The sequence below is a fragment of the Saccoglossus kowalevskii genome, chromosome 16 (genome assembly GCF_978046115.1).
Source record: "Saccoglossus kowalevskii chromosome 16, keSacKowa6.1, whole genome shotgun sequence".
Lineage (NCBI taxonomy): Eukaryota > Metazoa > Hemichordata > Enteropneusta > Harrimaniidae > Saccoglossus > Saccoglossus kowalevskii.
In genome coordinates, this window is record NC_140656.1 from 18,073,644 (window position 1) to 18,101,050 (window position 27,407).

The 27,407-nt window shown below is 38.1% G+C and overlaps 1 protein-coding gene across 1 annotated transcript in view; it reads right to left on the reverse strand.

Annotated features, from left to right (window-relative positions):
- LOC146733714 (uncharacterized) overlaps positions 1 to 27,407 on the reverse strand; it is a 56,298-nt gene that overhangs the window by 14,459 nt on the left and 14,432 nt on the right. Inside the window, exons 14-31 of the mRNA XM_085491153.1 lie at positions 26,474 to 26,734; positions 25,476 to 25,612; positions 24,573 to 24,824; positions 23,686 to 23,971; positions 23,192 to 23,321; positions 20,468 to 20,725; positions 19,755 to 19,958; positions 18,478 to 18,652; positions 17,496 to 17,653; positions 16,987 to 17,109; positions 5,571 to 5,784; positions 4,803 to 5,006; positions 4,453 to 4,616; positions 3,856 to 4,034; positions 3,081 to 3,210; positions 1,906 to 2,101; positions 1,070 to 1,245; positions 403 to 589 (exon numbers count right to left, since the gene is read on the reverse strand). Coding sequence (XP_085347279.1) covers positions 403 to 589; positions 1,070 to 1,245; positions 1,906 to 2,101; positions 3,081 to 3,210; positions 3,856 to 4,034; positions 4,453 to 4,616; positions 4,803 to 5,006; positions 5,571 to 5,784; positions 16,987 to 17,109; positions 17,496 to 17,653; positions 18,478 to 18,652; positions 19,755 to 19,958; positions 20,468 to 20,725; positions 23,192 to 23,321; positions 23,686 to 23,971; positions 24,573 to 24,824; positions 25,476 to 25,612; positions 26,474 to 26,734 — 3,434 coding nt within the window. The remainder of the gene's footprint in view (positions 1 to 402; positions 590 to 1,069; positions 1,246 to 1,905; positions 2,102 to 3,080; positions 3,211 to 3,855; positions 4,035 to 4,452; positions 4,617 to 4,802; positions 5,007 to 5,570; positions 5,785 to 16,986; positions 17,110 to 17,495; positions 17,654 to 18,477; positions 18,653 to 19,754; positions 19,959 to 20,467; positions 20,726 to 23,191; positions 23,322 to 23,685; positions 23,972 to 24,572; positions 24,825 to 25,475; positions 25,613 to 26,473; positions 26,735 to 27,407) is intronic.

Sequence of the window (27,407 nt, forward strand, 5' to 3'; positions counted from 1 at the left end):
TACCAATTCCATTCCCCTATTCTAGTTCCAAACCTCTTTCTATTCCTGTAACTCTTCCAACTTTCTTCTCTTTTACCCGTTCTACACGTTCTACTCCAATCTTATTTCTCCTCCTTCATTATTCCATTTCTTATCCACCAATTCCATATCTCATCCTCTGTTAACCTTTTCCCAATTTCTCCTATATATATTATTCCTTTCTACACATCCGAACTCTATACCTCCTATTGCCACTCAATTCTATATTCTTGTCAACAATCTTTTCCACAAATGTTCACACATTTCACCACATCTCTCCTCAAAGCTTCTCGCTCACTTCTCCCTGCTTGATCTCACATTGTAACTTCAAATGCTCTCACAATTATTAATTCATAACTTAATTAACACAAACAGCATGCTTACCAGTGGAAGACATAACACTTTCGAGTCCAGCATTGTTAGTTACTTTTAATGTCACATAGTACTTGGCTCTGTTCACAAGTTGTAATCCATCCGTTACAGCAAATGTTGAATGTAACTTCACAGATTTGAAGTTTTGTAGATCAACTGAGTTTGGTTGACTCCCTATAGCATACTGAATGTCTTTAACCTGAAAGCCACAAAACCAACTTATTTACAATACGTGTAATGAAATGTAATTCAGTCAAAATATCATAAAACTGGTAGTGCACTTACTAGTGGTTGATTTTGTAATTTCATTGATAAAAATCTATGCAACCTGGAGCACAAAAACGGGATCGCCTTTTATCCTTGGTGAGTGTAGCCGCCAGAGACAAAAAAATGAGTTGACTGACAGTGTTTACAGACTAACAGATGCAGCTGTAGGGGAAGATGATTAGCTCCACAGGTGGTTATATTTTACCAAGGATGGTTGAATTATATTGTCATAATATCATTACTCCTACATGCTTCCAATCATTGTCTCCATGTGCCTTATGTGAAAATATTTTAGGCAGCAATATGTTTATGGTTAGCAATGGTACTTCACACATAGAAAACAACATGTGACACTTCACCCATATACCATACTACATTGTACCTTCATTTCATTATATATCACTTTTCCTACCTGACTTCCTAGATCATATACATCCCATCTAACAGCTATGGTGTTATCACTACTTTGATATTCAGTTGGTTCAGCATCAGACCATGCCATATCCACATGATATAGTTCCACAATCACTGGTGGGGTTACATCTATCAGGACTCCATCAGAGGAAACAACAGCTGATCGACCTGAGCCTAAAGCAACAGGTAAATGTTATGTATTGATCAGGGTAGGTAACACCAAAAACAGTGCAGGCCAATCTTTTTTTCACTTATTTTGCCACTGCATAGTGCATTCTACTGACAACATATGTCCTGACAAATATTTCAGCAAAAAAATAATCAACTCGCTGCCCCATTTTTTAAATAAAATTCAACCAGAAATATTTGTTTGCAATGCCTATGTTGCCAGGCATGTGATAACCTTGTAAGTATCAAAACACATTGTAACTCTTCGCCTTAAGGTCATTCATGGCAACAACATTTCATGATTTTTCCGACTCATTTAGGCAAGTTTATTCCCAAATAAGGGTGTCAGTGCCAGAATGCAGAGCAATGACACAACTGATTTGGTGCACAGTATCATCATTACCTGCCTCAATATTTGCCTAAATTTGGCACACATAGAGTAACTACATGCAAAGCAAAACTCTGTACAAGTTAAAACAATCCCTGTTGGTACCTTTTCAAGCATGTATGAATGAGTGACTTTGTGTGAAATACATGCAATAAAATTATAATATGTAGAACAAAAAATTCCCAGTACTTGATTTTAGTAGTATGAAAATACATAGTAGAATTACTGTAGCAAAAGCGATAATATGGGCATATGATGAATCAATGGCAAAATCTAACCTGTTACAGCTTTTACAGTAAGATAATAGGTTGCTGGAACCGTCACATTTTGACCATCTTCCTCAGTATTGACTTCAGGTTTCAAGTTCAAGTCATCCAGTTCAATATGATATAGTGTAGTGAGACTGTTTGAACAGGAACTATCACAGTTGTATAAATCACATGGCTTAACGCATGGAATGCATGGACTGGTCACCTGCAAACAGTATACATGTACTTGTAAAGCAACATGATCTAGCAAAACCCGGATTTTAATTTGTCATTCCTACCATATAGAAGTCAATTGTTGATTCATAGCATGTCTTGCCATGAATTTCTGAAGAACACGGTAACAAGTAAGTTATTGGTGATGATTGGCACCTGGATATACCCACTCCTTCTTTAAATGCCAAAGTAATTTTTGTCATAGTTTCATTAATTTTGGTTAAGGCACTAGGATTCGGAATGAATATGAATCGAAAAATGTGCTGAATACAACAAATACAATGTATTATCATATTTCCTCATTAGTAACGCATGAAATTATATATTCAATATATATGCTTGCATATGGTCAAAATACAATAAATGTGTAAAAGCTTCTATTAGAGATGTGCTTCTAATATGGCTTAGTCTTTTCCACGAAACCAAACCCTTACCCTAACTCGCATTTTTTCATTTTAATTTTAATTTTAATCTGAGAAAATTTCAAACTGTGAAACACAAAATGAATAGCGCCATTCGTGTTCAACAATTCCAAAATGGTTGTCATGTCATGTCAGCACAAAAGAATCGAGCTGCAAAGTAGGCGGAAAAGAGGTGGAAACTAAATATGCTTGACAAATTTATTTCTGTGACGTGGCGATGTTTGAAGTCGTTCAAAATTTTAGGTTAGGGTTAGGGTTAGGGTTTCATTTCGTTTCATGGAAAAGACCAAGCCTCCTAATAGAGCAAATATATCTGTATACAATATACATAATTTTTATAGAAAAAAAACCTAATGGTTAAGTAAAATAACAGTTTTATGCTATATTCATGTACTTTCTTCTGTGTTATATTTGAATAACTAATACTACCATTTTCTACACATTATATTTATCAGTCTGAGCAGTTTTCACCAATTTGTTAATAGTTTACATGTATATCAAAATGACTCACTCAATGTGCTCAAAAAATGTGATGGCTATATTTCTTACCAATCTGAACGGTACCACATCATCCAGTAATCTTTCTGATCCAACCCCAGCCATGAAACCCTCAATGGCGTTTTCACCATTACGGAATGGATCACCATATCGACACAACATCTCAGGTGGAGGTGGAAGTCTGGAGTGACAGAGAAATTGCATTTTTTGCATGAGTACCCCAGTAGTTCAGTTTATAGCTACGCTTGATGAGTTACATATTTTTTTTCACAAGCGTATCTCCTCTCCCTCTAGAGAATTAGTGGAACGTACATATAGGGATAACAAAGATGATACAAACTGCAGCTTTATATCGGGGTGTGAAAACAAATTAGTAGATTTTTTATCTGAACAACCTGGTAGGAAGTAACAACTAATCAACAGTACTGAACTGAAGCTGGTATAAAAAAAAAAACTATTCAGAAGTATAAAAGCAAATCTATTCAAGAAACATCTGCCATCTTAAACTGTCTGTTTGGTATCAAACAATGGGGATTTCCCGTTCTCTCCAAACTCGCTCATTTTTTTAATAGCTCACTGTCAAGATGCTGATTTTTCAGAGGAGAGTATGGCATAAAAATACCCTATGTCTTTTTTTAATGTTTTTATGTTTGATTTCATATATATCACAGATTCTCAGAACGAAAAATGGTCGATGGTCTGAATGTATATGTATTGCGGGATTTGACAGAAAATGGCATAGTTTCAAAATCATGGTGGCTAAAGTAATATGAAACAAAAGCAAAGCTAAATGAATTCATGCACGCTGGAACACAATTTAACTCACTTAAGATTTCTGAATGAAGCTGTACTTGTAGGTGGGTTGAAGATATCTGTAATCTCTGGTACATAATCTAATCTATTCCATACTGACATGACTAGTTTGGCCGTCTCACTCAGACTAGGAACATCAGTAATGATTGTAGCAGGCACACCATCAATGAGCAATTCCACTGTCCAATCATCCTAGCAAAAAATATAGCAAGTCAATTCATAGTTGGGCCACTTGATAATTGCTATACAGCTGTTGGCAGGAAATGAACACATACAGCAATTAAACTACTTAACAGGAAATTGATACATCCATATTATTTCACTTTGATGTTTCTCATCATTGACACAAAATAGTCTTTCTGTGTGACTTGTTTTATAGGTTTCACACTTTCTGTGTTTCAAATTACCTCTTCTTCAATTCTACACTGCATATTCAAATCAGTAAGCAAACGATCAGTAACATAGGCAAGAAGTGATGACAAGTGTGAAGTTAGCACATCAAAAATATTAAAGGAACTTGAATGTCCAATTTTTGGATATGATTCGATCACAGGAAATGCAGGGAATGTTTTTGCAAATAATGAATGAATGAATGAACGATTGTTCTTACCCTGTCTCCAACTTCATTCATTGTAAGTAGCAAGCAATACGTGTGCCAGGCTTGTGATGGATCAAATGACAGCTCGATAATCTTATGTTTTGGTTCATACGTGTCATTAACAAAGCGACTCCACATCACAGCAAAGTGTTTTATCTCATCATTGACATTCACACCTATTGAAGATTCATCGACATACATGTAGTCATTGCATTGGAAAGTTAACACGTAAACAAAACATCTTTATTACGTACATGTACTGGTAATAAAATTAAACAACCTGATGTGAACTAAGCACCTCAAATTTAATATACAGAGACCAAATATTCAATGCATGGACTTCTATAATTTTAACACAGTACCTGAATGTAACTGGAGTCCCAAAGCCGTCTGCGCATAATTCTTCAGACTTTCATCACCTGTGAAAGTTTTGTCTGGTAGATCATTGCCCACCACAATCCATGAATTGGTTGTTACGTGTAATGGTTCAGCAGTCGTGTCAGCCGTTGTTGTTGCGGCAATTTGTATGAAGTAAGCTGTACAATTGCATTCACATGAAATGGTGTCTAGAAATAAATTAAAATAATAATTTAAACCCATTAAAAGTGGAGTCTAATAATACTACTGTAACATACTTCATTTTCGCTGAAGGAATGATTCAGTGAAAATAAAATCCAGCAAATACATCTTTTCCTATATTTTACATTCAATTTGCCAAAAATCAGTGAAGATAAATTCCATACAAAACACTTAAAAAGATTTTTCATCGAAAAATAATACAGCTAAAACAAAGTATTTTACAGTACTTCACATACTGCATGGATTCAACAATACACAGCTGGATGAGTATAAATTTTGTCTTAAGCTGGATATACTTTACTTAAACAGTAATGAATCCCCAACAGCACCATAGTAATTTATTGACTTATTTGTTTGACTGAATTAATTGAAAGCATGAATAATTTAATCACATTATTGCTGAGTGATAAATTTTTCTGTGAACTAGCTATGCTTATAAAAACATAAGTTACCTTGAGGAGAAGAAGTTGTTTCCTGGGTAGTATATCGTGGAGAGGTGACTGTTTTCTGGGTAGTATCTTGTGAAGAGGTGACTGTATCCTGGGCAGAACTTTGAGAAGTAGCCATTGTTTCCTGGCTGTGATTATTGTTCCCTGCAATATTTTCATTTTCACAGCATCTGCAATCCCGCTTTTCAATCACACTATCTTCCCATGTTTTTTCTCCCAATGGTGCATTGATATCACCAACAACACCAGATGGCCCATCCCAAAATGTGAAGCTGGTTACAGCATGGGTATCCCCACCAGCTGCAATTATTTCCACCTGGAAAAAATTTATTTAGCAGAAGATGCTGAATTGTTCAATTTACGTACGCACATCGAGTTCCAAAAACATTGAGATACAAAAATGCCCAAATTGTAATTCAATGTTCAATTACCAGTTAACAGAACTTCAAGTTTTGGGCAATATACATTTTTGTTTTTGCCATTCAAACTTTAATTAACAGTTGACCGAAGCACGGTTACTAAAAAAGACGGTTAGGAAACAAACCATGCTCTTTTCATTGGATGCGTGTCGCGGGTAAACATTTGAAACAAAAGACGTACTAATCTGTGATAAATCATTAACATAAAATGTAGACAGGAAATCACGCAAATATTACATCATTTTCCCCAGAGTTCATTGCAATCAACAACTGCACGCCATTTGTATTGTGTCTGTGTCGATACTTTCAGTAATACTAAAGTGTAAGTTGTTCCAGTGAATCCTGACAAAACCTGTCGCTCAGTTTAAGCTCAATACAAATTTGCCTGTCTTGTATGGCATTTTCGTTTCTAAAGAACAAGATCGGCAGAAAACAAATAAAAAAACCAACAAAACATGATCAGAAAAAAAGACGTCAAAGAAACCATACAAGTGTTTATATTTCAGCCAGGCGAAAGTTTTAATGAGGAGCCATGATACTATATACATTTGTTGGAAATTTTTAAAACTAGCGCCAAAGGCGCATATTAGTTTTTATGTTTATATAAGAGATTGCATACTTACCTTTGGTTAATGAAATTTTAATTTCATAAACAAATGGGATAATTGCCAATTATCATATATACTGGTTAAATAAAATCGAAATAACAGTGGATAGCTCCCGTAGGGGGCGTCCTTCCCCTGTCATCTGATTTGCATACTTCCAGATCTTTTTGACCACGATATTGATTCGTAGCTATTTATCTGGGGTGGTTTTGGGTGGGAAGGTATGTATGCAATCTCTTATATAAACATAAAAACTAATATGCGCCTTCGGCGCTAGTTTTAAAAGTTTATTACAGAGTATTGCATACTAACCCCTTTGGTTAATGAAATTTTAATTTCATAAACAAATGGGACAGATTACCAGAGAATATCTCTTGGCAGATAAATACTACCCCACCTGATTATGGAATTGAAAAAATTCCATCCCCCTAACTGTATAACTCCCGCTAACTGAATAATTCTTGCAGTTGCAGGAAGTTACATGCCCTATTGTTTCGTTACAACTTGGCCTGTCACTAGGTAGCCTAACGAGTGTAGGCCCTGTGACTCGGCCGCTAGGTCTTTCAGGTAATAAGAGAGAAAAGTGTTGCTAGTTTTCCAGGACCCGGCTGCTAGCACCTGGGCTAAAGAAGCTCCGCTAGCAAATGCCAATGTATTACCTATGCCTCTTAAGTCATGCATCTTGGCAGTGACTTTGCCTGCCTCTGTGCTCAAATACTTATCACTACAAGTAACCTGTAGAATACTGTGTGGGTAATATTTTTTATATTGATTTTTGTTGCATTTGCAGCAAATAGTTACCAAACAATGAGAAATCTATAGGATTGAATATACCCCACAGCTGGCTTCACATGCATTGTTCATAGTTCATATGGTGCTTACACCAGGATTTAATTACAGCACCTAGGCGGTATGTGGTTACAGCTAGCCTTAATGTTCGAGTAATCGCAAGAAATTGACATGACAATAGAAATTCATTAAAGACTGCCACTCCCATGCAATTAACAGCGAGTGAAATTCCTGGGATTGAAACATATATTTTGAAGTCACTGGTGTAGGCAACGAATAACTGCAAGTTGACATAAAGACGAGGTAGTTTATTTAATCAGTGGTCAACTAGAGGCTGAAATTATAATTAATTTGTTTATTTCAATTTCTCCTGACGTCAAATAGAATACACTGGTGAAACACGGTAGTAACTGTGGGTGAAAGGATGTTTTGGGGTGTAGTTTACATTGTATATAGAGTGGTAGGGTCGGGTGTAATGTGTTCATTTCCAACTATTATGAAGTCACGTAGAATTTCACTTAATTTATTTTTTCTGACATGTTTTCAAGCATTACATGTGAATCCAATTTTCACTGCGCTGTGTCTCAATAGAGTATGGGGGAAATGGCATATTCACTGGAATTTATTTCAGGGGAAAAATGTATTCAGTGATAATGAAGTATTATGACAGATACCCTCCCCGTGGCTTTCATTGCGTATGGAAGTTATTTTCACGAGTGATGCGGTGTATCCTGCTGCCGTACTTTCACGAGCGAAGCCACGGGGAGGGTGTGGGGTTCTGTTATTATACACATGTCCCATATTTGATTATTTCATATTAAAAAAAGAACGTGCAACAAACCGGGATAGAAATTTAGATCGGGGAACCCAATTGCCCATTAATATGCTCCAAGACAGTGCTGCGACCTAGCAACGCTTGTCAGTGTAGAACGCGTGTCGCTGTACGTGTGAAAATAAAATAATCAGACGTCTAATTTAAGTCATTGTCCGAATAAATAACTCGTGGATGTTTAAGCGCGGTGGTCGTAGCGCAGCGCGTGTTCGAATTTCATGTAAATAAACAATGTATTTTACACGCGTTGTATACGTCGCCATGAGTCCCATATCGAACAGGACGCGACACGACGACTGTCGCCCTTTAGTTGGGACCACGACAGAACCAGAACTTAAACTGGGCGACTACGATACACGGTTGATGTTGAAGTTAAAAGTTCCTCCACAGATCTGTGCATTGACAAACATGCCGTGCAACTGCAGTACTCCACTGACGGAATGACTTTCGTTGAAATCGGTCGTCGCTGACTCGTGAGCTGCACACTACAACCTCGTTTGTGATGTTGCTTGCTTGTCGTGGATGGACTGAGTCTTGGTTACCGGTTAAATTTTGCTAATTTGGCGTTGGTAATCTTTATTTGGAACTGAGTAACGCCGCAACGTCGCCAACAGAAACCTCATGGTATATCGATGTTGATGGTTGCGGCTCCATATTAATCGGAGATTTCACTGCGGGTCCAGGCAGCGGGTGGATCTTCCGAGAGCCCTTCAAGATTTATAAAACTCAGATTCCAGGTGGTCAACAAACATTAAGTTCTCCCAATCCTATTATTCTATGTGATGTACATCTAACATGCCAAAAATGCTGGTGAGCGATTTGAACCTGACAAAAATACTTGAAATAGATACCAGGAAGGGGAGGGGGGTAAAAGAAAAGTTATATAACATTTTATTATTCAATAATTTATTAAAATACATAAGTTTGTCCAACTCCCTGTGATACAACACCTCAGACATAGCTCATTGTACTCGGCTTGAGTGTGGGCAAAAAGTTACTATTTGAATTTTTGATATCTGTTTTCATTAATGAGAAAGTTGACCCCGAAGTTAGAGTAACTGTTCAGCAGGAATGGCTTTTTAACTCTTCTGTGATTTTTTTTGGCTTGGCTGATTTTGTCACGGTTCATACTTGACAGGCAGGTCGTACCATCACTAATTGGAAAAACAATCCTGACCCACCGCTACCATGGCAACAGCCAAAGTCTTGTAATAGCAGTGCCCAAATGATCATGCCTTTTATTGTGGCTACGTTGCGCACTGGTAAGAGATCACCAGCGCCGACATTGTTACCACTGTCAACGGAATCCCAACGCAGCTTTGAACTTTGAATAAAATGTAAATGCTGCCTCCAATCTAGAAAATACTATCGCAAAACGGTTGGAAATAATACATTTAACGGCTGAATACGTTCTAACAATAAAATAAAGTGACTTCTAATGACTGCCATGTTATTTTGCGAACCTCGTATAAGGTGCCCGGTTTTAGTTATAAACGGACGTTAGCTTCACGTTCATGTCCCTTCCATGATAACAGCCGAAAACATAATGCTTGTTTTTTACCGGTTTTCATTGGCAACCGAAGTATTTTTATTTTGTAAACAAATTTTCGTCTGCTATGTTTATTCAGTTCAAATCGTTCAGCAACATTTTTGGCATATTAGGTGTACATCACATGGAATACTACGATCGAGAGAACTTGATGTATGTTGACTGATTTTTATCATAGTACGAAGTACCAGGAAGTTACTCAGTTCCAAATAAAGATTACCAACGTCAAATGAGCAACATTTGACTGGTAATCAAGATTCATGTAATCCATGGCTAACAAGCAACATCACAAGCGAAGTTGTAGCATGCAGTACCAGTAAGTCATCCCGTCAGTGCAGTACTGCAGTCACACGGCATGTTTGCCATCAGCATTGTATTCAAACGAATCACGTGGTGTGCCGTTCTCGTTCAAACCCGGGATTCGATCAATAGGGGAGTCCCATTAAAAAAACACATTGCAAATCATGCAAGTTCAACATTTTCAAACCAATATACTAAAACAGAAATGCTCAGAGATGCAAATGAAGGATAGATATTACTTTTCACTATACACATCTCTGTTGATACTATCCCTCACATATTCTACTCCCAATTACTCCTGCGTAAAATGGACTAGCCTCTTCATGTTGACATTCAGACTAAAATCACGTGACAGGCTGTTAAAATTGGCTGTTGTATACTCTTTCGCCGGTCTGGAAAAGGTGTTTAATTAACTCACATTCAAACAACAATGCAGATTTCCCAGTGGGAGTCAGACTATTCGACTCTGCCACTAAAAAAATAGGGGTGTTTTCAGCAAAAAACGAATAACCCTGGAATACACACAATATACTGAATTTCGGAACAAATCGTGCATTACTTACAGCAGCAGAATACCACAGAAATATCAGACGAAACATGAAAACACTATATATTGTATTTCAGCTTGAACCCTCTATATTGCAATTCAAGGAATTAACCCCATATGTGCATCCATTTCCCACCTTGGTATCACCCACCCCTGAAAACAAACTCTTAATACCACGCTGAAGCGTTTGGTAATAAGCGTGGTAAACTGTCTCTTTTACCCATCTCGCTAACGTGAATTTCGACGCCGCTGAGCTTTGTTTACCTTTTTGGTAACAAACGAACATCGACCTTTGACCCCTTCTGACCCCGGAAGTACGTTTCTTATAATAAGCTAGCGCACGTACCGGACAAAGAATTCTGTCTTGTTTTTCATTGGAAATATTGCTCAGTGCCGGGATAACGATCGGAGTCGCCGTCTCGTGCAGTTTCTGATTTTTTCCTCAGAATTTTACTGATGTCATTAAAATCGCTTTATCGGGATAAAACACCGTAAAATTGTCTTCAAATGACAGAGCGTGTATTTCGCTAACTCGCCTCCCTGAAGCGAGTGCTAGCAGAAAAACAGTCTTTTTCGTCCAGTCCTGTAGTGACGCCAATTCCTTCGGTTCGTATGGGAATTGTCGTAGCGCTTCAAGGACTACTGACAAGCTCCATGCAGGCGCTTTGTACCTCTCAATGGGGCCCGCCTGTGTAATAAAGCCCTTGAACAGATCGGAGATTGTCGGGTCATCCGAAATGTTTTTGTCTAGGCTTAGTTTGAGTACAGAGTTGATCGCCGATTTATAGTTTTCTACTGTCCCCGGTTTCAACTTTTTTTTTTTTTTTTTCGTTGATCAAATAAGAAAAAAAAACTTCGCTACTTGGGGCAAAGAGGGATAGAGTGGATGTATATCCCCTGCAAGACACCAATTACGAAATTTTTCCCAGTGGTATTGATACAATCCATTTGAGGAATCCCTAAGCCCGGCCGTCGTTGTTTGCGACACTTGGCTTGAAAACCCTTGCGCAATTCTAAATTGCTGGATAGTTTCCACACGTGAAGTTGGTACAGCTCTGGGTTGGTTGGTGTATAACCGCCGGGTTGTGTCAACGCGATTTCTTGTGGCAGGCTTCTCGGATGGTCCGTTAGAAGAGATAGCAGTAACGGAAACCAAGTCTGAGACGGCCAGTTCGGTGCCACTAGAATCATGTGCGAGTTCTCCGATTGTTCCAGTTTTTGTAACGTTCGGTGGATCAATGGAAATGGTGGGAATGCGTAACTGAACATTCCGCCCCACTCCATCTGAAGTGCGTCCCACGTCAGTGACTGTTTGTCCGGATAACGCGTCACAAAAACGGGACGTTTTTTGTTTTCCGGTGTTGCAAACAGATCTACCTGGGGTTCCCCCCACATGTCGAACACTAGGTTTACTGCCGTCTGTGACAGCTCCCATTCTGTGTCGTCGTAGGGTTTCCCCCGGGATAGCGAGTCCGCTACATCGTTTTGGACTCCCGGTATATGTTTGCACATTAGCTCGACTTTGTTTTGTGCACACCACTTTAGCACTGCTACAGCATGGTCGTTTAACGACTGTGATTTCGTTCCCCCTTCCTTGTTGAGGTAAGCTACTACAGTCTGATTGTCGGATCTTATTAACACGGCCCGGTTTTTTACCGCTTTTTTGAAGGATTGCAGGGAGAACTGCACCGCTAGCATTTCCAGCCGGTTTATGTGAAATTTCCTTTGTTTTTCGTTCCACTGACCGTGTGCAATCCCGTCCATGCAGTGCCCTCCCCAGCCCGTCATGGATGCGTCCGTCACCAACGTTACTGTCGGTTTCGCCTTGTCCATCGGAATCCCCGCCGTGAGGTTTTTGAGGTTGCCCCACCATGGAAGTGATTCCAGAAAGGCCGGTGTGAACAGTACCGGTTTTTCGTATTTTATCCCGTCCTTTGATAGTCGCATTTTTAACTGTGCGTCTAACACTAGGCGTTGGATCGGTCTGGACTGTAGTGCCGCTCTCGGTACTAAGCCCCTCATCGAAGTTAACATCCCCATTAGTCGCATTACCTGGCGTAGTGTGGCTTGTTTTTGTTTTAGAAATGATTGTATATTTTTTTGTACATTGTCGATTCTGTGCTGGGCTGGTCGGATCATGCCTTTCTCCGCATCCAGTTCCATGCCCAGAAAGACTATTTTCTGCGTCGGTATTAATTCTGATTTTTCCATATTTATCAGAAAACCTAGTTTTAGCAGTAGACTGACAGTCCGCTCGGTTGATTGACAAATCAGGTTCCGATTTTGACTTTTTATCAGCCAGTCGTCTAAGTAGGGGTTGACGTCTGCTGCGTTCTTGTGCAGTAACGCCACCACTGTGCGTAGAACTTTTGTAAACAGAAGTGGGGCTGACGTCAGGCCGAAAGGTAGGACGGTGTACTGATACGTTACACCGTTCACCACGAATCGTAACAAGCGCCTGCTTTCTGTGTGTATTGGTATGTGCAGGTAAGTGTCGGTCAAGTCGAGGGACGTCATCCAGTCCCCTTTTTGAATTGACGCTCTCACTAGTGCCGGAGTTAACATTTTGAACGTTTCTTTCTTCACAATTTTGTTCAACTCCTTTAAATCCAGCACCAGCCTGTACCCACCGTTGGATTTCTTGACGGGAAATAACCTCGAGATGAAAGAATTTTTCGGGTTTTGTACCCGCTGAATTACCTTTTTTTTTTTTTTTTTTGAGTAGTATTTCCACGCTTTCTTTCAGTATTGTTGACTGAGTAGAGCCCGGTTTCCCCGAAATACATGTTCTTTTTTCGCATTTCGGTTCTTTTATCAACGGTATTCGATACCCGTGTGTTATTATCGATATCACATACGGATCGTTTATCGTTTCTTTCCACCGGGGAATACATTTCTGCAGACGCAGTGCCACCGGCGTCGAGGGACTCACCAACCCTCGGTCGGTCGTGGCGGTATACATTGACATCGCCGATTTCTCCATTTCCCCCTGGAGTGAATGCGGCGTTATATCCCCGTTTAACGTCCTTCCCCCCCTGTTTTTCCCACCTGGAGGGGAGTAGGGACTCTGCCTTACGGGTTTCTGTTTTTTCACCGGTCGATGCGTCATTCTCCCTAGGTCCACGCATTCGGCCGGTTGTTTGTTTATACGATCGCCCACCGACCTGAGGTGCGGCCGACCGTGTTTTTGTTGTGCACGATTGAGCTCCCGCCATCCTGGGCACTGAACAAAATCGCTTAATGCACGATGTTTTGCACGACTTGGTTCCCGCCGACCTGGGCACTGAACCGAATCGTTTAATGCAAGTGGTATATGTGTAAGGGGATCTGTGGTTTGATTTGTTTGACAAAAATACTCGGAGACTTGAGTAATATTTGACATGTTTAATCGCACCTTGTTTTGATACATTACCATTATTGCTGACGTATAGTCAGGAAGACTTTTTAGTGTTACCAGTCTGTTTCGAGAATTGTTTATTCTGTCGCTGCTGGTCTCCACTTTTTCCTTTTGCCTGATTCGGGTTTGCCTTTGCGTTTTCCTTGGGCTGACCCGTAGTAGCTTGGTTAACTGGCTTCGCCTTGGTCGCGATGCTCTGCTTGTTATTAGCGGCTTGCTTGGCTTTAAAGGCGCCTTCGATCATCACACGGTTAACTTTTGCCGCTGCTTTCTCATCCAACTTTGAATTCACAGCGCTGAGTTTTCCGTCGAATAATTTGGTCCCTCTGAAATCGATCGTCGCCAATTCGTTCTTGATTTCAGCGTTGGCGGCTGTCTTTAGCATAGCGGACCAAACTGCTGCACGGCGAGAGTGTTGAATAGTCGCTCGTAACTGAAGATGACTCTGTATTATGTCAGCGTCGACGACGTTAGTAGCGACCAACAGCGGCTCTAATGTGCTAAACAGTTCATCCTTGGTGATGTTGCCTGTTTTGAATTTCGCTAACTGAATTTGTGTAGTAGTAGTGAAAAATTCTCTATGGCTTAATGCAAGAGAAGTGTCCCAAACGTTGTTTTCCAATCTACATAGCGTTGACTGGGACAGGTAATACGGGATGTAAACTTGTGGTTTGCCGAGTGGATGTTTCGTTATACTTCCTTCGGCGACCATTTCCCGGACGCATGGCTCCAGTTCTGGTGGTTGTACGCCGAGAGGTCGTTCGTGCAGGCTGGCGTCGGTACCGACCGGTGTTTTCCACTCATCAGCGGGCGGTATAACTTTTTGGTAGCGTCTGCTCCAATCGTCCCGGTTAGTCCCCAAGAAGTCGTCCTTGGTGGCTGTAGCGGTTTTCTCGGTAACTTCACGATCCCATTTGCCTCCTCCGATCACGCGTTGTGTTATAGCAGCGCCCTGTGTCAGTCGGGGAGACCATGGTAGCATTGCTGAAGTCGCAAAAGTGTCCTTTTTCGGCAGTGTAGACAAACCGATCGAGAAACGTGGGGCGTCCGCCATCGGTGGAATTGGTAGAGGTAAGATTTTCTTGACCATAACCGCACCTTTCGTGATAGCATCGGAGCGGATTTTGAATTCGGGGTCCTCCTTGTCGGTACCACTCGCTGTTGTGGTTTTCGACGAGCCGGCCTCCCCCGCGTTGCTTGTAGTATCTTCAGTAGAAAAAATCACGCCTGCCTCAGCCAGTGCGTCTTCAACATATTCTCGCACCACTGTTGTGTAGGATTTTTTCTTTTGATGTGCCCATTACATTTTCTGCCACATGGAATGCAAATACGGTGATCATCGTAAGTGAGCATCGATATATGGCACTCTTCACACTTTCGTCCGAAAGTGTTTGAATCCGAAGTGCTGGGATGAACGGTGTTCAACTCTCCGGTATCCATATTTTCCGCCATCTTGAAACTGAAGGCGGGCTTTTGAGTTTCGTTACTAAAACTACAATTTTTTACTCAAGGTGACTAAGTACGAAGTTCTTGATGTCCACAAGAGCTTCCTGACACACTAATAGTTCGGTGGCTGTGTTGATGGGTGGTAACAATGTATTTCCACCGCAAACACAATGATATTTTGGCAAGCCCAAATTTCAACCGTGAATCAATCTCGTGGTTAAAAATGGAAGTATGCAAATCAGATGACAGGGGAAGGACGCCCCCTACGGGAGCTATCCACTGTTATTTCGATTTTATTTAACCAGTATATATGATAATTGGCAATTATCCCATTTGTTTATGAAATTAAAATTTCATTAACCAAAGGGGTTAGTATGCAATACTCTGTAATAAACAAACAAAATATGCGATAAGATAACTGAAATGACCCGCCCATGCTCTACAAAATGCATTAAGCAGACCAAATATGCAACAACAGGCAGTCCCAATGAAATTAAGAACGATTACAAAGGGTTCGAAAAATTGATTTGGCGAAGCGACTGCTTGAAAATTGTACCGACAATTCAATGTGTTCAAAAATTGTAGCGTTGACTAAAACCGCATTTAACGGCACGCTGAATATTGCAACATGAAAAATGTGCCAAAAACCTGAAACAAGGACAGACAAGAACAATTAAACAGGCATTTAATGAAACAGGCGAAACATGTTGAATACATTTTCAACGATTTCTACGGCGTCTACAAAAAAAGTGTTAAGACTTTAAACAAAATGGTTGATACAGTGACATGAAAGCAAAACGATAAAATTTACTCTAATAAGCCCCCAAATCGCATACAACCGTCATAAGTACGCACAGTAGTATACTAAAAATTTATTTGGTAGTATTTTTTATAATATAATGTATTTTAAAATAATGACTTAGCGTCACTTTTTCTTCCGGGACCCAAGCTTACTTTCAGGACAACAGTGAAAACGATAAATGACGATTCTCGACTCTGAATGTTATCACAGTCACAAAGAGTACTCATCCGAAATGTACGTGTAGTTCTTCGTAGAGCTTGTGCACTAAACGTGGATATTCTATCGAAAACGAGCTTAAAATTTCAAATTCGCGGGACATCAAGTGATCGACACAAAAATGAAACAAAATGGTGGGCCTTGAAATCTCAAGCAATACAGCGCGACACGCATCCTTGAGGGATTAGGCAAATTCACACCTTTTAACAATGGCGTTTCCTAACCGTCTTTTTTAGTAACCGTGACCGAAGTTATGGGCAACAGAGATTGTTTGTTTTGTTTAAGGTGCAAATTTACCAACTTGAACTTCAATTAACGGTTAAATAAACTTTGAGTAATGGGAAACTTACGTTAAACAAAACAAAAAATCTGTTGACCGCAACTCAAAGTTTTGCTAACTGTTAATTAAACAGCAAATTATAATTTAGGTGTAGTTTTGCAAAAGTGGGCATATATGGTTTAAAAAATATGAATGTGTTCATTTTTGTAACTCAATGCTTCGTAACTCTATGTCCGTAATGCAAACAATTCAGCATCTCATTTAGCATTTATACATGATCAATTGAGGAACAGTCAACTATATTCATTTATGTCATACAATGTATAGAAACCATACCTGGTATTTTCCCCCTACATGTACATCCGGACTTCCATATGACACAGCTGCTGACCTCATTTCTTGTTTGTTGACATCCCTTGTCATTGTGATAGAAAGACCATCAGTAGCAGAATAAGACACCTACAAATTAGTAATGAGATTCTTACCAGAAAGGTGTAATAGTATTCAAATATATTTTCTTACATTTTGTGATAATAAAAGTACACATGTATTGGGTCAATGTGAAATTTCCTGCGATACACAAAATAACTGTACGAAAAAGAGTGAAAAAATATTGTCTCTATTGTTGTCTATAGGAAGGAAATAATTTGATGTTTCCTGAAATCATTAACGTGTAGTTTCAGTACTGGTCCAATAATAAGATTGGTTAAAGTTATATGAATAGTGGACACAAGAAAATTGTTAACAACGACAACATACATGAATGACTACAGTTTATACATACACCTGGCAACTTTCATTATGGCATTCTAATTAGTAATGAATTTTGTTTGCCTGATTCTCACCTGATTATCTGAGAATATAACTTTTTGTTGTGCATTAACAGACCAGATACCACTATCTACGATGGATAACCAGTCAGTACTGGATGGTCTGCTGTCCAATGAAAAGTCCCTTGTAGGACATGCAGTGCTGTCTGGGTTTGGAAGGTGGAGAAAGACACCTGCAACCAAAAATTGTAATTTAATGCAGAAGTGGATTTATTGGTTTATTATTCTAAACATGGTAAAACTTTATTTGCTCCATTAGAAGTGTATCTCAAATAGATATATACCTCAAAACAATGAGTCATTTGATATGGAAATGTAATATTATATTAACAGAGCCCTAAGTGATATGGAATTTATTTTCACAAACAAAGCATCAACACCAAAGAATGCACTTGCCACGGCAACCACAGTTTCAACTTTTGTGAGTTGCTTATCAAGTCATTTGATAACATTTATTTGCATATCGCCGATGAAAGTGACAGCTATATAAACTACACAAAAAAAATTAGTTGTGGCTTGTTTGCATATCAACAGTGAAAATCCCGAGTATATTTTCAATAGTGCAACAAAGTAAACCCTGGTACATATGTAATAAAAATATATATAATCCTATTATATTTTTCTTAGGTTGACATCAGCAGGCAGACATCAGTAATTATTGCCAGAGTCAATCCGAGTCACAGGCGGTAATCACGAGTGCCTGCCTTACTCAAGATAAGATATTTTGTGATTATATATTTCTACAGTCCAAAAACGTAAAATGGCGGAGTGTTGAAAATGAAACTATGGCTGAAATAACACCAACACAATGAAAAAAAAGTATAACAGTATGTGATTTCAAACTCCATTTTCGATCTGTCCTGTATTACATCACACTGTGGAGATACATACATTACACATGTGATAATGATTACTGTACAACATTCAAAGAGTCCATCATAAAGCTGAACTGAAAGAAGACCCATCACTGAAAGCAATGTTTAAGATTACTACTCACCTTTCATGTGATTGGTTGAGCTTTGATACATTCTATCAACTTTATAGTTGTCTCCATCTTTGACAACTCCACCAACTGGGTCAACAACGTCTAGTAATATAGGTGGCGATGTGGTAATTACTGACTGTCCTGCATTATTTGTAGCTTTCAACCGTACATAATATGGGCGGCTATCCTATGATAATTAAAATGATTTATAATTAATGGTGAATTAGTCTACTTTTAGATTTATAAATTACTGTTTGTCTTTTATTTTTGCTATTTTTGCTGAAGGAATGATTTAGTGAAAATACCTCTCAGTGAAAATAAATTCCATACAAAAATGCAAAAGGTATTTTACAGTATATCTTTTTCATTCTATTGATTATGCTAGCTATTATGTACCTATTCAACTGAATCAGTAACTGTTTTTACAAAAATGTGGAAAAGGAATTTTGAATATGCATGAATTTCAAGCGAAAATTGTAATCTTGCGTTTTCTGAGTTTTAATCTTATTTGATGACATATCAATGGAACAAGATTTATGTTAGAACAAACAGACACATGCATGCACGCACACACCCAAACACACACACATGTCTTACCGTCGTTGTAACGACACACATTGGATTAACTTTTAATATAGTTGAATTAACTTTCAATATAGTTGTGATATGAACTCGATTAAAACACGTTCCTATATAGGTTTGCATTTTAATTAGAGTTTAATTAAACTCAATTACAATGCAACACAACATAGAATTGTGTTTAAATTAAGTTTAATTGAATAAAAGTTGAATATGCCATGACTGAACATAGAAATGTTTGCGAAACTTAGGTTTAGTGAAGGGGGAATTAAGGTATTACATTAATAGTAATATAAATTGAACCATAATAGTAATATAAATTGAACCATACATAAATTGTACCCTTCGCCCCTTTACTCAACCTAAGCTTTGCAAAATTTACTTAAATTCAATTATATATTAATAGAAATTATGAAAATAGTGAGGGTCGTAACACTGTAGGTCCTGTTGTCACAAGTTGGTGTAAAGTTAAGTCGTTACAATGTTGTTACTACACACACCCAAACACCCCCCCCCCACACACACACACACTGTGTCATAACATAAGCTCAAGATTTGTGCTCTCACAAATAGGAACTAAAATATTTAGATTTTTCAAAGTCAGCAGACAAATTTAATGTAGAAGGCTGTTTGCTCTAAATAAAAATTTAATATTGTTAAGAAATTTGCCAGAAATGAAAGCAGCAACAAATATTACATTGAGAGTTTACCTGAAGAAGCAGGTCTAAGAAAGTATAGTCAGTATCATTGGGTAATACTTGTATATAATCCTGTACTATAGTTAAATGACCACTATCTTCACATGACTGTCCTTCATACAATGCTAATTCATAATATTGTATACCACTTATGTCGTCATAGTAACCACTCCAAGTCACATCAAGTTGTTCTGGTTGCTTTGTGTATGTAACATCCTGAAAACAAAATACAAACAGTATATTTATTTAGTCAGATATTCAATAAGTGAACCAAAGTATTTTTTTTGTAGTGTATTTTTTTAATTTGTTATTACCAAAGAGAAAATGTCAAGCTTTTTAAGGGAACAAAAGAATAGACTGAATTGATACAACACTGCCAGGCTATGCCCACCTTTTGGTTTAATAATTTTTTGTCCTATCCCTTGAAGGGAGAATAATATGAATAATCAAAAAATAATAACAATGTCACCTTTGGTTAGTTCAAAACTAAAATTATTTACCAAAATTTATGCTTTTTTGTTAATTTTTTAACCAAATTAACATAATTTTCTTATTAGTTATAGGTCTTCATCAACATTTTAGCAAAAATATGAAAAATATTTAAAAGGCTTTATTTGGTGAAAAGTAAAAGAGAAAGACAGTGTGTTATTTTCAAACTACTAATAAAGTGATGTTTGAATCACCCAAGAAAAAAATTAAAGAATATGAATTATCTTTGAGCTCACCACACTCTGGAAAGCACCTATCTGTAATCTTCCTTCCACAGGTGGTGTAGTATCTATGGTAACAATGTCGGAAACTAAGGAACACTGTGCAGACTCATCCGTTGCTATGACAACCACAGTATAGGTATGACCCTCCTCAAGTTCCAGGTTATCAGGGATCACCATGGTATCTTTTCCAGTGTTTGTCAAAGGATGCTTATCAAACAGATGAGCATATTCTGGGTTGCTCAGAACTTTGCCTTCTTCATTGAAATTTTGCTAGAAAAAACATTCAAAAAATAATGCTCACTGGTAAAACCTACAAGCAATGAGAATTTGTATGTACAGAATAAGGTTCTACATATACTGAAAAAACAATTTAACCTTTTCACTACCAGTTCCCTCTTTTTATCACAAATTCACAAAATAGTTCTTTTTATATTCTGTTTATCAAAATTAGGGTTCATATTCAAAAATATTGAAGAATATAAAAAAGTGCAGACAAATTTGGGTGAGTCTGGCGGTGAAAAAAAGTTGTGAGTATCCTCCCTGAATAGAATAACAGGGACATGTAGCTCCTTGCGATTTGTGGAATCAAGTAGCAATTGTTTCACTTCATATTAAAGCTTGTAACTGCAATGCTTTGCATATATTAATCAATTGTGTCTCTTCCTTGCTAACAAAATACTGGGGAACACACTGAATGGTACAGTAACTGTAAAAACACAGAATTATCCACTAACAAGTCATTGTCAATGACACGTCCCCGTTCCGTTCATATTTGAGTGACATATACATTCAAAGCAGATCATGACCGAAATGCACCTGCATATGTACAACACATTGTTCTAAATCTGAACAAAATCCATCCATGCATGACTGAGATCAGGTTCCGGAATTGTGAAAATACGTGATTTTGATGCATTTTCAGCCTTAAAATGGCCATCATTCAGCTATTGTTAAGCGGATCATGAAACAAATGCACATATCTATTTGTGACATGATGTACCATGTGTGTGTGAAGTTTGAACTTGATCAATCCAGACATGTCTTGGATACGGATCCAGAACTGAATTTATTAAAACAAAATGGCCGCCAGTCGGCCATTTCGAACTTGATTCGGAAAAAAAAAACCGTGCATCAAGGTCCTATTATGTTTAATGTATGTACCAAATTTGAACAAAATCCGTCCATGCATAACTGAGATCCGGGTTTGGAATGGTGAAAATGTGCGATTTCAATGCATTTTCGACCTTAAAGAGGCCGCCATTTGACTATCATTAATGAAATCATGAAACAAATGCACATACATATTTGTGACATGATGTACCTTGTGTGTGTGAAGTTTGAACTTGATCAATCCAGACATGTCTTGGATACGAATCCAGAACTGAATTCTTTAAAACAAAATTGCCGCCAGTCGGCCATTTCGAACTTGATCCGAAAAAAAAAATAACGTGCATCAAGGTCCTATTATGTTTAATGTATGTACCAAATTTGACTGAAATCCGTCCATGCATAACTGAGATCCAGGTCCGGAATGGTGAAAATGTGCGATTTCAATGCATTTTCGATCTTAAAGAGGCCGCCATTTGGCTATCGTTAATGAAATCATGAAACAAATGCACATACATATTTGTGACATGATGTACCTTGTGTGTGTGAAGTTTGAACTCGATCAATCCAAGCATGTCTCAGATACGGATCCAGAACTGAATTCTTTAAAACAAAATGGCCGCCAGTCGGCCATTTTGAACTTGATCCGAAAAAAAAAATAACGTGCATCAAGGACCTATTATGTTTAATGTATGTACCAAATTTGACTGAAATCCGTCCATGCATAACTGAGATCCGGGTCCGGAATGGTGAAAATGTGCGATTTCAATGCATTTTCGGCCTTAAAGTGGCCGCCATTTGGCTATCGTTAATGAGTTCATGAAACAAATGCACATACATACTTGTGACATGATGTACCTTGTGTGTGTGAAGTTTGAACTCGATCAATCCAAGCATGTCTCAGATACGGATCCAGAACTGAATTTTTTAAAACAAAATGGCCGCCAGTCGGCCATTTCAAACCCGATCCAAAAAAAAAAATGACGTGCATCAAGGTCCTATTATGTTTAATGTATGTACCAAATTTGAACAAAATCCGTCCATGCATAACTGAGATCCGGGTCCGGAATGGTGAAAATGTGTGATTTTGATGCATTTTCGGCCTTAAAATGGCCGCTATTCGGCTATCGTTAATCGGATCATGAAAAAAATGCATGTGCATATGTCCCATATAATGTGTGATGTATGAGTGAAGTTTGAACTTAATCGGTCCATGCATGTTCGAGATACAGGTGATCACGGACGGACGGACGGACGGACGGACGGACGCACGGACGCACACAGGGCAAAACATAAGTCCCCGTTTTCAGACTACGTCCGAACGGGGACTAATTATCTACACTAAAGTGTATTCATTGTCACAAGGATATTTGCTTGGTTTTAAATTTACTAGTTTTTGAAGGAAACGATTCATTCTGTGGTTAACTTTGCATATATATAAAGGGTTTCAATCAAGTGCACTTAGCCATCAGTGAAATAAGCAACAACAACAAAAAACAGTTAACTTTTAGCAGTACATCATGCACAACCTGTTATTCAAGACTTGGGATTAGTATATACAGCAGTATATATTCTGCATAAAATCAGTGGAATTAAAGTGAGCAAAATAATATTGCATTGAGTGCTTACCAGCTGAGTGCATGTAAGGTCATCAATGTTACTATCGAGGGTTCCAAGACCCCACTGGTAAAACATGACTGGCAAAGTGAATTCAAAATCACCCCACACGACTGTCATTGATGTCTTTGATGCAACATATCTAGCAGAGACAGAGAGAGAGGGAGTGGACACAGAATTATTATTTTCACTATGAAAAAGTTGAATAGAGGATTATTTTTCACAAAGCTCACATGAATTAAATTTTGCTAATTTCACTTATCAACAAAAATAGCGTAATTATCACATTAAATAATTAACGCATTCACAATAAAAATAATCTCAACAGTACTATAAACTGTTTAATTCTCACAATTTGGGAAATTATGTTATATGCCTTTTCAAGCTAGTAATCACAATGACACAATATATGCCAAAAAAGACAACATATTCGGGCAAGACTATTCAAAACACAACCGGACAACTCAAACACATGACACAACTGTACAATAGTGACACAAACTAACCTTGACACTGTGACCTCACCCAATGACACTGCTTTCCCACCATATCCTACTTGAATGCCATTAGATGTAACTTCTTTCATAGCTGTAGACACACTGTATGCCCTCACAGTAATGTAGTAAGTTACTGACTTAGGTACTAATTGTAGATCAGTGAATGTGTGTGTTTTGTTTAGACCAACATGAATGAATGGATGAATGTTGGTTCTCATTGCTGGATATCTACGATCTGTTCCTGCCGCTATTTCATAGTGCTCTATCATCTGGTGTTGTTGATTTTTAGTTTCACCTGAAAACACAATGTTAATGATTTGTATGTTGTGATTCTCTAGTGACTTCGAACTTACAACTATTTTCACACACTTCTATACAATGGACCATTTTCCACATTGAATCATTCCACACAGTGCACAATTCCCAACATTAGATCATTTAATACATTAGACCATTCCACACATTGGACCATTTTGCACACTGGACTATTTGCAATGAACCATTCTGCACACTTGACCGAGTACATTGGACCATTCCACAAATTGGACCATTCCACACACTGGACTATTTACAATTGACCATTCCGCACACTGGAACATTCCGCGCACTTGACCAAGGACATTGAACCATTCCACACACTGGAACATTCCGCACACTTGACCAAGTACATCGTTCCATTCCACACACTGGAACATTCCGCACACTTGACCAAGTACATCGAACCATTCCACACACTGGAACATTCCGCACACTTGACCAAGTATATCGGACCATTCCACACACTGGAACATCACATACATTGGGTCACTTCACACACTGGACCATTCCACACAATGAACAGTGCCATGATTCACTTGACAACCTCACAAACATAGATAAATATTTCAAAATCTTACCTGCCATTAAACCATCTACTCCAAACCCATCCCAATTAGCAGATAACCTTGTCACTGACGGTTGATAATTGATATCGAAACCAATCACATCACCATCTCTAACTTGGCCTGGCAATAATGGATCTTTTTGAATTGTGACACCATTTGATCGAAGAGATAGAGTGTATCCAAGGAGATTTGTTGCCCTGACAACAAGGTAATAAGACTCTCCATCTTTCAGTGATACCTGGTCATTCATGCCATGGGTCTGACCTGCATTATATACACTTTTGTCAGTTTATGAGATACACTAGTTTTAAAGTAAATAATGAAACCTGCTGAAAAATCTCTTGTATCTGTCCTACAGCACAAATAGATCATGAAACCATGTATGATAAAGATATTAATATAATGACAAACTTGTGATATGCATAGCCTCAATGTTTTGTGATAAAAAATATCAAGATCACTCATAAATTGATGCAGAATCCCATGGATTTTCATGTAATAATTAACCTTTATTATTATACATCTGCCACCCTAACGCCATAACTTACAGCATGCCGTAATTTTGTGGTATTTTACGGGGTATTTTCATCCTACAAATTGTGAATTCCAAATATGGAATGATTACGCATGTAAGCCTCCTCTAATAATAAAAACAAACATGGCTGCCACCAGGGTTTGACCGGACTCCACACAAAGAAGTTTGTTGATTCTGTTCTAAACCTTTTGGATTTTGGCATTCACATGATGTATCCTTGGATAGAAAAGATGTATAATAATGAGGTTATTACGAGGATACCTCAAGGTATACACCCAGACAGTACACGATCGCATCAACCTCCACTGCACGACGGTCGATACTTCCACTGTATACTTTGAGGTATCCTCATAATAACCTTATATTAATGATAATCTCACCTTCAGGCAATTCTATCATTGGCTGTATTTCTGTGCCATCAAAACCTTGTATAGACCACTCATATTTACTGATTGGACATGGATCACCAGTGAAGTCCCACTGTCCACTCAGCATTTCATTGTTTTCTTGATAGTCGCTGTAACAACATCACATTTACAGAGAAATAAACCAATTCATTTATTGTCCTACCCAGACACAGTGAATTTCACACTCGTCATTCAGTGCTACTTAAAATGTTAACAATTGTTTTATTTTACACAATGTTGTAAACATCACATGAAATCCTTATTAAACACAGCACAGTAACACAGTTTATTGTACCAATTTGAGTATTTATTTTGACTTAAGCATTTTGACTTCAGTAACAAAGAGTTATTATTATTTTATACAATAACATCCCTGACAGGTCAAGCTCAATACATAGTAACATTGTCAGTTAGTTTTTTAGTCACGGATTGGTCTCTCTTACGCTTTCCTGGCAGGATTCTATCGGTGGTAACTAACCGTTTGACGATATTATAAGCTGTCTGCTTTGAAACACCACTTAGATCTCCAATCTCAGCAAATGACAGTCCACGAAAATACAAATCGACAAGTCTTGTTCTCACTTCAACTGGTTTTTCGACTCCTTTCTTCTCCAGCGTGGTGTTTAAACAACTTGGACACATGCCGATTTGTAGACACGCAATCAACATGATGACTGACCAAAAGTGACTGAGGGCAGACGCGCCGCAAAATATGGGGCATCGGACTTTGTAGCAAAAATATAAAAAATTGTAGGCAATATCTGTCAATCATTCCTCTGAATTGGAGACGATGTTTAAATTTTAGTTACAATTAATTTATGTGAAAACAAAATGTGTAACCTATTGTAGAATGTTATCTATATCTAGCACTACTTCAGCATCAAATCAGTGCCTGGAATTGCTGTAACACTGAGAATACAACACATGGTGTCAGATGGTGAATAGTACAAGTTAAAAAAGTCAGTACTTACAAGTCTTTATCACCATTCCCATCCCATACATGACTTGAACGAAGTGATGGTAAACCTAGACTAATTCGACTGATGAACACACCATTAGACATTGCAGTAGATGTCAATCCAGCAGCATTTGTAGCTTTAACAGACACATATCCCACTTCAATATCAGTTAAATCAAGCCCTGTTATAACTGTGTAGTAAGAATCTAGTGGTACATCCTGGTATTCCTGTAGTTGTGTACCCCCTGGAGATGTGCCAGCAGCTACCTGGTATCTGGACAGGAAGTCGAAATGACAGCATATCAATCATATATGAAACTCGATCCAAGAACACAAAACCAATGAATACCAAACAAGCACTAAACAACAAATTGGCATGACAAAACATGGTCAAATCCGTGAGAAAACAGTTCACTGGAAAACAGAAATACATTTGTAATACACATATAACCATGGATCATCAGACAAAAATCATGAACACAAAACAACCACAACCGAAGAATTAAAAAACATGGTCACATCAATGAAAGAATGATACATGAACCTTGAGGTATATCAACTGATCTTGTATGTTTTGTGGTTTGAAAAGAATGAGTTCATATAATAACTGCTTGACCTATCCCATCAGCTACATATTACTCCAAATGGTTTCAGAAATGAATGACAATTAAGAGACAATCATGCGATCTGAGATCACCTGAAAAGTGATGTTACTGTCCTCCCGTAAAGGAATCAATGTTCTTTCCAAACCATGCAGGTTTCCTATTTCTAATTGCCACATTTTCAGTAGGAAAAATGATTCTGACTGAAGTAATCTACTGTCATCCTAGAAAATGTCACTTACGATTTTCAGCATACACAACTTAGACACAGATTAGCATTTTTTGTATAGATGAACATCAATAATGTGAGACATTATGAATGTCAGCGAAATCAAACCATGAGTT